The sequence below is a fragment of the Phyllostomus hastatus genome, unplaced genomic scaffold (genome assembly GCF_019186645.2).
Source record: "Phyllostomus hastatus isolate PE091 unplaced genomic scaffold, TTU_PhHast_1.1 phas_contig_40, whole genome shotgun sequence".
NCBI classification, from domain to species: Eukaryota; Metazoa; Chordata; class Mammalia; order Chiroptera; family Phyllostomidae; genus Phyllostomus; species Phyllostomus hastatus.
Genome location: NW_025333872.1, coordinates 26,177,751 through 26,192,655, shown reverse-complemented (window position 1 = coordinate 26,192,655; position 14,905 = coordinate 26,177,751). Strand labels below are relative to the sequence as shown.

The 14,905-nt window shown below is 36.7% G+C and overlaps 1 protein-coding gene across 2 annotated transcripts in view; it reads right to left on the bottom strand.

The window, feature by feature from the left end:
• Window positions 1-2,365: 2,365 nt before the first annotated feature.
• ADGRB3 (adhesion G protein-coupled receptor B3) overlaps window positions 2,366-14,905 on the bottom strand; it is a 719,215-nt gene continuing 706,675 nt past the window's right edge. For both annotated transcript variants that reach the window (XM_045843906.1, XM_045843907.1), the window contains 2 exons: window positions 9,541-9,645; window positions 2,366-3,911 (listed from right to left, as the gene is read on the bottom strand). In XM_045843906.1, the coding sequence (XP_045699862.1) occupies window positions 3,723-3,911; window positions 9,541-9,645 (294 nt within the window). In that variant the 3' untranslated portion in view covers window positions 2,366-3,722. The remainder of the gene's footprint in view (window positions 3,912-9,540; window positions 9,646-14,905) is intronic.

Genomic DNA, 14,905 nt, shown 5'->3' with positions numbered 1-14,905 from the left:
AATTTATTGAAGAATCCCCATACTGTTTGTCATAGTAGCTGCACAAGGGTTCCCTTTTCTCCACATCCTTATCAGCACTTGTCATTTGTTGATTTATTGATGATAGTCATTCCAAGAGGTGTTTTACTGTGGTTTTGATTTGCATTTATCTGATAATTAGTAATGTTGAGCATCTTTGCATATGTCTATTGGCCATCTGTATGTGAAGCCTCCATTTCTTTAGGGTAATTCTTGCTTTATGTGGACAAAAGGCAATAAAGGGTAATATGAGTTTATTAATATTTAAATATTATTATTCCCTTCACATATGTATTTTATATTTTTAATAAATTGTGAGCTACTTAAATTTAGAGGTCCTGTAGTTCCCTAACATATGAATAAACACATAATAGTTGTTCAATAAGCACTTTTTTAAATGTGTGACTCGATATGAATGTATGACTGTATGTAATACTACAAAATTCCACAAATAATTCAATAAACATTTATTGTGTGAACATTATTGTGCTAGGTCCCTTAAGAGATACAAAAATGGATCAGACATGAATCCTGCCTTCCAGGCACTTACAGTCCACCAGAGGATAATCAGAAATGTGTATAAATAACAAGATAAAATACTTTAAAAGTCCTAAGAGAGGTACAGAGCAGTGTCATAAGATTTCACAACAGAAATTACTTCTAGCTTGGAAAATCATATAAAACTTCATGAACATGAAATAATAAGGTGTACCTTAAAGCATAAGTAAAATTTGGATGTGGAGGAAGGGGAAGAATGTCTGGTTCAAGGGCACAAAGGTCCTGTGTGAGGGTTCAACAGGAGCTCAGCGTTGGTCAAGTATGTGTGTAAGTGCAGTGGAAACTTGAAGAATGAACTAGAAGAGAGCTCCCTTAAAATTGCAATTGTTAGTACTTAATGTCCTGCAATTTTTTCTTATAGAATAACAAACAAAAAGTACCATGACAACTTGTAATCCTTCTTAGAGTAACCAAAAAATTCACCCTAACATTTTTAAGTAAGCAATTTCTGGTTAGCTTCCATATATTAATCTACTATTAAGTTCCTAGAACTGGAGAAAAACAGAAGTAAAAAAATGTAGGTAATGTAGGTAAATGTAGGTAATTTATGTTGGTAAATATTACAGTTTTATAAGAAATATTAGTCTAATATATTGGATTTGTGTTTTAAACATAGCTTTTATGTTTTCAAGCATATGCTTGTAAGTAGGTATTTTCATGAAGATTTTACAATTTGGAATGGGAACTTCATACATGGTTTTCATTCACTCTACAGGTTACTGAGATGGAGCTGAGCATTATGAATCTATATATGTATAGTATGTATGTATGTAGACACATACATATATTTGTATGTATTTATCCATAGATATAAACCTACAGATAGATGATATAGATGGTTAGATATAGAGAAAAAGAGAATATATTAAATATTATTCTATTCCTATCAGTAGGAAGTATCTTGTAAATTTAATAGGCATTTAATATTATAGTTACATTATAATTAGCATGAAGTTTATTTTATTGAAAAATCGGTCCTTATGGTATACTCTTTTTTGCATAATGTCATTTTGATATTTAAAATCTGATTAAAAATATACTTTTAACATCTTTACATTGAGAACATTATCTGACAGGAGTTCAGCCTGAGCTGGACGGTTTTTAAGGCTCTAGCTTAGCGGCGCACTTGAGTGTTGAAGCACCTTTGTCTCTGGCCTCGAGGCCTGCAGGGTGGGGTCCCCAAGGTCCTGGATGGCAGGAGCAGCTTACTTGAGTTTCTGACAAACCACGGAAAACAATGCATCTTAGGTTTAACAACAAATGAATCTATTAGATTGGCCAAAAAATCCATATTTTTTTTCCATAAAATAAAACACATTTTTCATGTTTGCCATTAACTTTATTGATTTGGATATTTTGAGTATGTCAGCTGTATCCCACAATAGTGGCTTCTAGTGGGTAGAGGCCAGGGTGCTGCTAAACATCTTCCAAAGTGTAAGACAGCCCCACATCAAAGAATTAGTTGGCCAAAATGTCAATAGTACCATGAAACTTTGCAAACCACTTTTGACATGTTCAGTCAGCCACAGCACCTTTTCCATACACTGCACAAATCTTTTTCTGCATTTCAGTTGTGTTTTTTACTTTTCTTGAAATAATAAAGCATAAAATGCCAAAAATGTGGGTTTTCTATCTTCAGTATTAAAATAGCTGAACAAAAATTCACCAATTTTGATGTTTTTTTAAAATGCACTCTGATATGACAGCTGTCACAATATAATCTAACAAAATTGTTTCGAATGAAGCTAAAGACAACTAAGTGCTACCAGAGTCATTGTATGGAAAAAAACTAAACGAACTTTTTGGCCATCACCTCTCCACTCCCTTCTCTTACACTAAAAAGCACAAGCGAATCATCCATTCCTTGAAAAAAATGAGATTGTTGAAATCCTTCCATGGTGTTTCCAACTTAATGCAGCTCTGAGGGAGCTGGCCATATCACCCATGTGGCTCTGACACTATGGAGGACAGTGGGGATTGTTTTGCAGTCAGCTCACCTCAGACTTCCCACTTCCCAAACCAGACACAAATCATCTAGTACTGAATACATGCACGCACTTTCCTTCTGCTTGAGAAGATACAGATTTCTTAAAGCCCTGAATATGTTCATTTTTTTGTATGCTATGAAAAACTGTAGTACAAGTAGTTTCTTTTGTGAAACATGCAGAGAACTTCATTACTTATGATAAACATTTTCCCTGTATTATTTTTTTGTATGGTAACTTACTCTTTTCTACTAGTTGTCTTTTTGCCACAAGATAGAAAAAAAAAAAACATCTGAGTATGATGGCAGCAGGTCTCTGACAAACCTCGTTTACATGGCACATTTTTCCAAAGGGTGTTTGCGTAGAAAATACAGCAGCACTAAACAAACCTACTATTACATTTGAGAAATCATTAGCCTCAAAGGAGTAATAATGGCACGCTATTAAAATTGTGAATACATTTTCAGTATCTGTATTCAAAAAAAGTTTATAAATATGTAAATTTTCATTCAACAAATCTAAAATAAAATGCACTAAAAAACTGATATGTAGACAAAAGTTTATTTACACCATACAACATTTTAAATATTTTATACACAGCTGCAGCAGAGAAAGCTACTCAGAGCTTTCTAGAGAAAACTGCAATAATAAAGATGTGAAATATATTATTCATATAAAAGTGAGATTATTACTTTATTGCATTTAAAGCAATGAAGAATGTAGCTCAACAAACATTCATTTAATGACAAAAACTTTGCTTTTATATTATAAAGTAAAAAGTGTAGTAATGGCCAAACAGACTGTTATAAACTTTAAAAACTGCATAAATATATACATTGTGCTTCATGGTGAAGTTTTTTGAAAACTAAACCATATGAAGCGGTTACAACATGAATCGTTGCTTGAGGTTTATCTATAAAGATTACCTTACAAATCCATTCCACGGGTACTTACAACACAGGATGGTCAGAGCTGTACACCTGGTCCTCTCTCCACTAGCTTGACTAGGGGGAAGTTACCATACGCAAAAAACACTGACATTTGGCACATGAAGGTCCTGACATAGGATAGTCACCCTGTCCAGGTAGAAATGTCAGCCTTCCCAAGTCTTAAGTGTCAGTGCAACAAATTTTGTCTCCATCTCAGTCCATTTAGATTTTGTTAAACTTCTGTTTGAAAGTCACCCTCTTGCACATCCAGAGGCAAATTCAGACACTTCTCCCACTCTGCTGGCCTCAGTTCCAAAGCATCCTTTGCCTCTGTATCTAAGACATTGATTGTGGTGTAATGTTGGTATTCACTGGGGTTTTTGAAAGTGTCCCATGGGTTCTTGTTTGGTGCTGGATTTTCCTGTTGAGAAGAGAGAAGAGAGTCATTTACTTGATGACTAGGACTGCTGCTTATTGAAGTTTTCAGGAAGAGAGAGTGTTTGTAATCTTAATCCAGTTTATGTGATAGAGATGATTTAAAATTGTGGCCAGCTGCAGGAAATGGTTTTGATTTCAGTTTTCTTTCATTGAACACACTGATGAACACCTCCTCGAAGTTATCCTAACATTCTCCAGCAATCAAAGGAAGTGAATAACATTATGGGAGGCAAAGTAGACCCTGTTTTGTTCTGGGCATCTCACAGAACATCAGGATGGCTGTACGTGCAGGTAGGAAGTAGCACCAAATTACCGCTAAGATTACATGTAGCAAATTTTAAGCATTCTCCAGAATCTCTGGGGGGATAAACACAATTTGAGGATATGTAACAGGGCCTATTATGTAACAATGAAAGCAGTTGTCCAAACTGGCCTTTTTTCATACTGATTTTGATCACTGTCTTTGCTTAGTTTTTCTTTAAGAAATTATTCTTTTTAGAATATTAAAATGATGCTATGTTCTGTATAATTTATTTTTTCCTGCTGTGCATTCCCCATAATTTGTATATATTTGGGTGGTACATTAACTTCATAAAAATTAGCCTTCCCTTCAAAGAGCACAGCTTTTTAGAAATGATATCCAGCAATATAAGGCTTTAAAAAAACTGTCTACTAGCTGCCCTTCCTTCTTATATTTCATAGTATATACTCTCTTGTCACCTTAGATCTGCATAATTATGACTGCACCCAAACCTCCCATGTTGTAGGTTATAGGTGCTCAGTAAATATATGAGTGGACATCATTTGAAGTTTCTGTAACCAATATTTTGCTAAGATTTTGTGGCAAACTTGCTTTATTTTAAGTAAGTATTGTTTAAAGATTTCTGTACAATGAAGGAATTTGAATGGAATAGACAAAGCTGAGTAACTTCAAAGAATAAGCAGGCAATCATGAGTGAAAGCTCCTTAGAAAAAATTAAACTAAAACCACTACAGTTGCTGAATGTGTTCTTTATTCCCTCCCTACCCCAAATTTTGGCCTTTAACTAATTATAATCAATTATCAGGGGGGACATAAAGCAAGTACTTGATTATTATCTGCATTCCACTCAGTATATTAAAAATCATTCTGAAGTATAGATAAGGAAAGAGAAAACCTGTAGAAATACTCATAATTAGAGAATTATCGAAAGACCTCAATATAGATGTTTCAGCACTTATTAGCCTCAATCATGACAACATATAAGAAAAAATAGCTAAAGATTAATAAAAAAGTTCACCTGTAGGATATGTGCAGGGGATTGATTAATTCTGATGTAGTATAATATCCTCAAGTCTCATGCACTGTAATCTTGCAACTGACCCCTTATTTCTCCCTCCTTTCTTTCCTCTCTCCTTCCTTGCCTCCCTTCAACCAGTATTTATCAGCTGCTCTGTGCTGGGCATCATATTAGGCCTTAGGGAGAATAAGGTGATAATCCAAACTCAGAAAAGCAGCACAGTCCTCTAGGGAGCGTAAGATTCAAAGCCTGATACATGCAGGTCCAGATTCCAGTTGCTCCACTTTGTATGTATGTGACTTGAGCAATTTACTCAGTTTCTCTGACCATCAATGGTCATATTTGTAAAACAGAGATAAATAAGCTTTGTATTGTGGGCCAAATGAATTGGCAGATCATTACTTTCTTGGTGGGGTTGCAAAAAGAAAAAGTGGAGCTACCTAGCATAACACCTGCTATTTAGTAAATGCTCACAATATAGTAACCATACTTATTATGAAGGTGTTTATAGTTAAATGGAGGTATAAAAATACAGGTAGCTTTATATATATGATCAAGGAGGGTGGAGAGGTGGCTTCTTTTTGTGGAAAGCACATAAACCTTGCTGATAAGAGTGACAATAGGGCTGGCTTAGAATGACAGGCTTAGTCAAGAAGACATGTGGAGTTGGAGGTTGGATGGCTGAACAGTCATACATGCTAAGAAGTAAAAATCCACAGAGAATGGAGATGGGACAACTCTGAGAAAAATGACCAATTTATTTTGGTTGCAGTACAAAAGAATAGCAGGAAAAACAAAACAAAAAAAACAAAAATAGGCAGAAGGTGAATGAGGGTCTTTATATGCCAGGCTAGTACATTTGGAATTTATTTTGTAGTTTGGGGGTACTACAGTGACCTGAATCCTCAATCAGCAATTGAAACATTCACTGGTATGAAATCAAGCCACAGAATGAATTTATCCATCTTAGTAGGGCTGTGTCTAAAGCCTCCTAAGAATCCTTAGTTTGACAGAAAGTTTAGTCCTAAAAGGATTCCTGATGTGTAAAGTGTTAGTTCACTTGCTTTGAAAATAGGGGTTTCATTATGTTTGGAACAGGTATGATTTTCCTTTTATATTCTGAAGATCAAGCACCATAGGAACATGAACTAAAGTGGCCAATTTTAAACTTTGTCAGAATGTCTAGATTCAAATTTCAAAGAGTATCACTGCCTGTGCATGACTGATTGAATTTCTGGGAGGTTCTATTAGTGGGTAATAAATTAAGGTTGGCTTTCATGTTCATCTCCTCTGGTATCCCATGGCTCTCCCAGCTGAACTGAGGTTCTCACCATTGTTCACAAATGTGTGGACACCCTTTAGGTGAGAAGTCCCAAGCCGCTTTAGTGCTGAAGAGCTATAGCTCCAGCCATCAGAATGGCACAGGATCTGCAGGGATTGAGGGGGCCGGTAGTCAGGGAATGCTGCTCACAAGTTACCGATCTTCCTGTGTGGTTGCATGTGACAGCAGTGAAGCCTACAGACTCTCGTGTGGAAAGCTGTAACATTTTCAGTAGTTTAAGCGAATGAATGATAAACTGTGGAACAGCACAAAGAGATCATTGAATTTGACATTGAGAGCTATAGGGGCCAGGAAAGGTTTCAAGGGAGGCCTGAATCTTAGAAGATTCAGTCAGAGTTAGTATAACTTCCTGAATTCATGCAGCTATATTTTGTTTACTTATTTTTGAGCTCAAGTACAGAAGAGAGAAGATGAGAGTCAAATTGAAACATGTGTGAAAAAGGCCTGTTCAATTATAAACTCAATATAAGCCAACATGCATGAAACCTCCGAAAATGCTACTTTTTGGAAATAGAATGTTAGCTGAACATGAGAATTCAGAGCCACCCAAAACACAGCAGAGCTGTCCGAGTGTTTCCCGTAGCTCGCAGGTCCAGGGGCAGGCTAGCTATCACTTGTGAACAAGCCCCTCCCTCCCTCCATCCTTTACTGTTTTCCTTCTTCCCTCCCTCTTTTTTCTTTCTTTCTGCCAACCTACCAATCTTGGGGACAAAGTGAAAAAGGATAGCATTTATTCCATATTCTAAAAGCAAAAATTGGGAGAAGCTTCTTGAGAAAAAGAGATCTTGATGGAGAATAGTTTGTGAGACACATTCAAAGTAAAGAGTTCTTTTAACAATACCTTTTCCTTGCAGTGTGATTTAAATTTTGCCCTGCCTGGAAGCAGGGAAATGGACTAAATGCTCTTTTGGTTTACCTTTGATTCCCCAAATTCTACATAATTACCATCATTTGCAGTGCTAGGCAGGTGTTGTGAACTACTTGCCAAAAAAGAAGAGGGGGCAGGTGGGAAACTTGATCAAGATTTTTGTTTTGAAAATGTCTTTCTCTCTACCCAATTATCCACTTTTTCATTAGCAATGTGCTACTCCAAATTATGACTGAATTAATGATAATGGACTCACATGTTCATTATTAATCAAAACTGAATAAGAAACTTTTTACTGTTCTCAGAAATTTAGGACCATAGTCAAGTAGCAACAACAACTCTACCCTTCCTACTCCTACCTCCTAAATGATAAATACGCACAAATCTTTTCTAGAAAAGACATTTTGCTACAGAAATGTGGGATAATTAGTAGACTATTTTGGTTGTCAAGAAGCTGAGATACAGATATTTGTGCCATTAATGATTTAATAGCCCGACCATCGAATAAGGGGGAAATTACAACCTTATTATAGCAGCCAGCTCTATCTGTTGAATGACTCTTTCAAGATTTGTAAATATAACCTTCTCCTTTTATTTTAAACAAATACAGTTTCTTCAGTTTATTTCAATGTTAGCTTTCAATATTCCATAATGAGTAGCTAATGTGTTTGGGTCTAATCTCAATGATGCAATTTTTATTTGGCTGCTAACTAAAAATTGACAGCTTAATATCTGGAGATGGGAAAGAACCATTCACTACATTTAAGTGTCTTCTATATGCCTAGCATTGTGTTGGTGACTACATATAGTGCATGATTCCTGCTGTAAGGAGGAAAAGATACAAACTATTTACAAACTATTTACAGACCAATTAAGAGTCAAAGTGTATTTCTTATAACTGTCATTTAACAAGCACAGATTCAACTATCATAGATGTATAATAAATCAAGAGCAGCCCTTTACTGATAACCATGACCACCTGGCATGTGCTAGTACTGAGAGGAACATAAGGAAAACATAAAGACACACAAATTCTTGGCCTTGATAAACTAATGTTATTGACTGGGAAGCTAGGACTAAGACTCATTCATAACACACATATACCAGAGTCACTAGAGTTAGAAGGTGATCAAACACCATGTACCTTTGAGAGAGAGGGGTAGATAGATGGATAGATAGGTCTCAGAGGGATAGGAGGAGGAGGAGGAGCATGCAAGGAATGCAGAGACTCAGAAGAAAGCACCTCATTTGGAATGAAGAGTAGTGTCAGGTGGCAGTCCTGCTGTTTCTCTTACTGCTGAGTCTCAGCTTCTTACCCTCTCAAGTGCCCTACCTGCTTTGGAAAGTGCTGTGAGGCACGAAGGAAGTATATATTAATTACTGTTTCCTATGCTCAATTTAGAAGAAAATTGAACTTTAGAAACTTGAGCTGGGTAACTGGCTCAAGATCAGATAGTTCTTGGTTGAGCTTCCTACTACTATACTGCTTTCCAGCCTCCTGGTCCAGCGCCTTCACAAATAATTATGCAGCCTTCTCTGGAGCTCTGACTGTGGCATGCACATAGTAACTGTAAAATAGCAGTTTATTGGATGAAGTCAGATGCTAGGATTGTATAGTGTGAATGAATAAGAAAAGAATGGCCACATCAACAATCAAGGGCCTCAGTGTTGATGTGTCTCCCAAATCTGGAGATAAAAACTACCACTCTGGTTTCAGGTAACAACTCATTTGAGTTGTACATATAATATTGACATTTTACAACCTTAAAATGCCAGGTCTTCAAGGAAAATGGAAAAACTTTTTTATTTGGGTATTTGAATGAATTTTTAACTCTGACAAAAAAGTCAGGTGAAGCCAACACATTTTTGATATGTAACTATTTTCAATTAAAGCTTATAAATGAGAACATTTGAAATAGGAATAAAAATGCTTAAAGATTCTGTCATTTGTAATTTGCCTCTGTGCACATTCCAAAGTACATTTTGGGGGGGGTGGGTATTTCTTTTCTGCACATTCCACTCTTGTTCCCAAGACAATTAGGAGCTTCCGGAGGGCAGGTATAATAGCTAACATGACTTGTTATTAGTGTAGCGTCAGGCACTGATGAAGCAGAGTACTCACCATACTGCTTGTATTTGGTATATCCCGAAATCTATCCAAAGTTTGAAATTTCTGATTTAGTTCCTGAAACAGTTCCATATGCCTCTTCCTTGTATGCATGACCTTCTGCAAAAGAGAATAGGATGACTCTCATTTCTAATTTGATTCATGCATTAAAAAAGAAATGTAATATATTTGCCTTACTAATAAGGGAAATTAAGTTTGGCAGGAACAAGGAGGTCCTAAAAGGTGCCACAAATGCAAATGAGTTGCACCAAATCCTTGTCTTATAGTCAGCACTTCTTGAACATGAAGAATTGGCTTTTACTTCCACTTACAAGATTACCAAAAAATAGTTTTCTCTTTTGGGTACATTAACAATATAGCAGTTATTGCTGTGTAAGATTTTCATCACTTAGAGTTAAAACTGTTTTACAAAAATTGTTACAATAAAAAAATGCTTACAAATTTGGACTTGTAAAGCATCTGCATCTCTCAATGTTTGCCATGGGAAATATTATTTTTTATGTTTTATTTCTGTAAACACTTAAACCCTAACTGACTGTATTAAAGGGGGAAAAGACTCCCAGGTCCTGCCATTTAACGCTGACTCAAAGCACTGAAGTGTCTGAAATACAGATACGATCTAAAATCATATACTTTCCAAGTGAATACTGATTGAGCTTCGCAGAAAGAAAATCTGACCCATAGATTTCATTTATTTGTTCATGAAATGGTACAGAATCTTAACAGTTAGGATTCAGAGCATAAACTGTGTAGTCAATGAATCCCTAAAATCACAGACACAAATATATTATTACTTCCCATCTCTGGTTACAGTCTTTTTTCCCAACTTCATCGTACGTCAACAAAGAGTCATAAATAAAAATGGCCTTGTGGTAAGTAACATGGGCTGAATCTTTTTCTATTACAGAGCATTTAAAAGAAGAGTAAGATAATAAATTCCTTATATTTACAAGTGCTAGTTTAAAGGAAGAAATACCTTCCTCAATTTTGACTTTTACAAAAGTCAAAACAATATTTCAGTGATTCTCCAAGATTGTCTTCATGTTTGCATATGATTTTATAGTATTTTTAAGCATGTGCTTTATAACTTACCATTTCCTCAGGTGGATTGCATAGATATGTTATATTCATACCTATAGTATAATTTGAACATTTGGTATGTTTTAATTTTTTTACCAAATATTTTTAAAAGGAAGAATTTGTTTTGAAAAGGAACTATATCTTTGGGGGAAGATCGATATTGCCCAATTTTCTTCTAAAAACACACTTGTGGAGAACATTTTCTCTCTTTCAGAAAAAAATACAAAAGAGAAATGCAAATTGAATCTTCAACACATTTTTGAAAGCCTTATTCTCTTTTATGTCAACTTTAATTTTCTATACTTAAAGGACCCGTGTTTAGACAATACTTTGCCTACCTAATTTCTTCTCTTTTCATTAGCCTACTTTTATTTGAGACAATTCTGCCACTTTAGGTGTTGCTACAACCAAATTATTTTCATCTCTGCTCCTCTTAGCTTTAGGAACTGGCTGTTGCCGAATCAGGTGGTTGAGGATGAGAGCATGGCAACATTTCTTATGATGGGGACATGAGACATAGCAAGCAATTACAGAGTGATTAACTTCCCATCAGTTTTGGGGAGAGTACAGGAAACAGATTTGCAGGGTTTACAGGGAAACACCAGGCAAACATAATTTGACTAATGATGGCTGATAGAGATTTATGATGGAGAGGATTTGCTTAAGCAACTCAGTGGAGGGATTTTGAGGACCAGGTAACTGGCAAACACTGCAGTACATTCTCTCCTTGGGGAAGCAGATACTCACTCCCATTCATTATCAGGTCCTAGGATGCTGATTAAAATATGGATTTGTGGGCAAGAAATACTGTTTTTTTTTTTAAAGAAATCCTAATAATCAGGATATTGAAGACTGGCTCTACTTTACAAATAATATTTTTCACATTAATGAATCTTACTATGTAGTTATTTTCTGCTATGGTGCTGTAAGAGTGACGCCACACTACTGACACTTCTCTAAAAGTGTCTCATTCCATCAGCTGATATACCACATGCTGTGCTAGAAGCTGGCATAACAAGGGTGTGCAAAATCTGGCAGAGTTCCTGCCCTCTTATAGCTTGAGGTATAATGGGGGACATTGGCATTAATTACATAATAACTCCAATACATACTAAATTACAACTGTGATAAGGAAAATAAATGGTGGTGTTATGAGAGTAAGTGATACGGGAATTTTTGGGGAGAAATCCAACTGAGGCAGGTTCGTACATTTTAATGTATTCATTTTTAAGTTGAAAATTCTGAAATCAGCTCTCCCTGCATCTGTCTGATCTCTATTTTCTAAAAATTCATAGAATTTCTGGTACATTTTTTATCTTATGTCTGAATTGTCTTCTAAGAAGGAATTGTCCTCCTAAGAAGGAATACATTGTCCTCTAAGATAGTTGATATTATTGCCACAGCTCCCTTGTGCTCCGGTGGGCCTGTGGGGATTTCTATTTGTTCAGTCTCCTTTTATCTTTCCTTTCATGAGAGGATCCGACTTTGCTTGGGGAGCTATAACTTCCCATGCCGTTGAAGATGTGGATCAAGACCTCTACCATCCCCTGGTCAAGAAGTGATTTATTTTCCATATCTTTCCAACAAAGTTCTTTTTTTGTTAGTCAAAGACACTCTCTGTATCTTGCAACTAAATATCTCCATTGGATACATCATGTTCAATGAATCAAAGTCTCAAATGTACCTTATAGAAATGAGGGTACATTAACTGACAGGAGTTTTTATAATCATACTCTGATTGAATGGGCAGCACCTGATTCTAAACTGAGTAGATCTTAAGAAGTTGGATTGCTAGGACATACTCAAAATGTATGTGGTAGACACCAATGTTATATAACCAAAAAGCAATTTTGCATTGTTGTACATGAGTTCATGAAAGCTACTCTGAATAATAAAGCTCAAGGACCCTGAAATTAATATGGACACAAAAAATATGGATGCTGAAATCTGGGGCCTTTCCTACATAAAAAACATTAATTGTTAATGTAGCTTCATGCCAGACAATCATTTTAATTTGAAATTCCCACTTTTGTACAGCCAGAAATCACCATAGCGATGATGGTCTGGTGGCTCTGACAGAAGGACCACAGCTCATGCATCTGTCCTGGGCTCCATTTGATTCTCCCAATGTGATTCTTTCCTGTTACATACTGAAGTGCATAGTTTAGTTTTTTGTCTTTGGCCTTTTTAAGTGGGGAAGGTTCCAATGACACAAAAGCCAGCAGTTGTTGGGAACTGCCCTGACTGGTATCAGAAGCTGAAACCCCCGCCTAGGCTAAGGCTAAGGGAACGCCCTTGGAACCGTAAGCCAGCAAGGAGACAAAAGCTTATCTCCCTGGCAGGAATGCTGCGTCTGCTGCTTTATTCATAACTGAACCCCCAAAAGCTTGGTCAGTTAGCCAAAGACGGGTAAGATTCCCCATGGGGGGAACGACCTAAGACAGGCACAATCACTTGGGGAGGCCCCCCAAAAGAAGGACTTGGGGGGCTGCAGCAAAAAGGGGTGATGGACCCTCGCTCCTCAGCTTTGACATAGCCTGAGATTTCATCGTCTGGGAGAAAAATCTCCTTATCTCTAGGTTGCCTTGGTTCCCTTGCTCCACCTAAGGCTGAAACAATGACAGGGTGGTGCAGCTCTGTGCTGAAAAAGGCGGATTCCCCGGGTGATCAGGTCTAAGAAAGAATATGTAAATTACTGTGAAACCTTCTTTGTTTAGAATGCTCTAGGTTGAATGAGAAGGGTCTTAGGAGGAAGTTAGTTTGTTCCTCAAAGTCTTACAGCTCTTTGACCCCAACTCAAAATAGACTGGCAGAGTTCCTTGTTTTCTGTGGTTCCTTACTTCCCCCTAATGAGTACTGTACTTTACCTGAATTATTATGCAAAACGAGCCCAAGAAAAGCAGGTATGGACGGTAAATCAGCGCGCTCCCCACTAGGGAGGGTGGCCATTTTGTCCCTACTTCTCCACAGAAACTAGTTTGTCTCTGTGCATGTTTTTTCTTGCGTGTTTATAGTCGAGCCATCCTCAGCGTTCCATGGTCACTGCTGGCCGGGGACCCACGCATCAAGCAGTGTAGCGGATACTGGAGTGTTTCTAACCTAGCAAACTTGGAGGGTAAAAACTTAGTGGTGGTTTTAGTTTTCATAAGTAATAAGGGTTTCCTTTTATTTAGTTACTTCTCTGAATTATGATTTATTTGGAGCCCTTGTACATTTGATGGTCTTAACCCCCTAGTCAGAAGTTTTCATTCTCATAAATCTTACTGGTCCATTTTAATGGCTATTTTGGGGTTTTAACTGACGTTAGGGTTTCTCTCTTTACCTTTTTCTTTCTTCTGTGACTCAAACATCCTGTGTGCCAAAGAAATTAACTTCTGTGAAAAACTAAATTTAGAACTCAGTTTTCTAAAACTTTGTAATGATAAAATTGTAACTCATATGGATTTTCTATTTAAATAAATATATTCTAATTGGCGGTATGTAAAAAATTCAGGTTCCTTTAGTTATAATGTCTGTCAAATATTATAGGCATCTTTTGTAATAAAGATAAAGGCTTGGCCATAGTCCCACTCAAATTATCACTCAACATTTTTTGAGGCAGTATGTGAATCTACATCTAAACTGTATAAAAATATTGTATCATAAATAGCTTATTTTTATATCTTTGTAACTCAAGGGAGGCAGTCTTTGCAGCCTCTTAATTATTGATATTAGAAAAAATAATTAGAAAGCACTCTCATGGAATTTCAGTTATCGAAGAAAGATTAGCGTGTAAAAACCTGTATATCTCGAGCACCTACTATATCCCTGGCACTCTCATAGATTAAATACTTGAGACGTGTCAAATCTAACAGCTCTAGGTCTGAACAAATTTGGATTTAGATCTCATTCCATCACTTTTAAGTTGTGTGGTCTGAGGCACAAAATTCAGCCATCCTTTAGCCCTAGTCTCAGTACTGCGAATAACCTTGCAAGGCTGTTTTGAAGATTTAAAAGGGGATATAAACCACTTATCAGTGGAGCACACAGATAAGAGCCACTTAAGAAATGGTAGCCATTATCTTCCTTAATCCTCACAATGACCCTAGGAGGTAGCAGTCATCCTCTCATCCATTTTACTGATTAGGAGACCCGAGTTCAAGAGGCTCAGTAAAGTGCCCAAGCTCACACAGGTGGTGAGAGAGCCGAATTCATCCTGAATCCAGCCAGTTCTCTTTGCGTGCTGCTATCTTAGATATACCCCATAGATTCAGGGAGCACCCTCCTTTGGACTATTCAA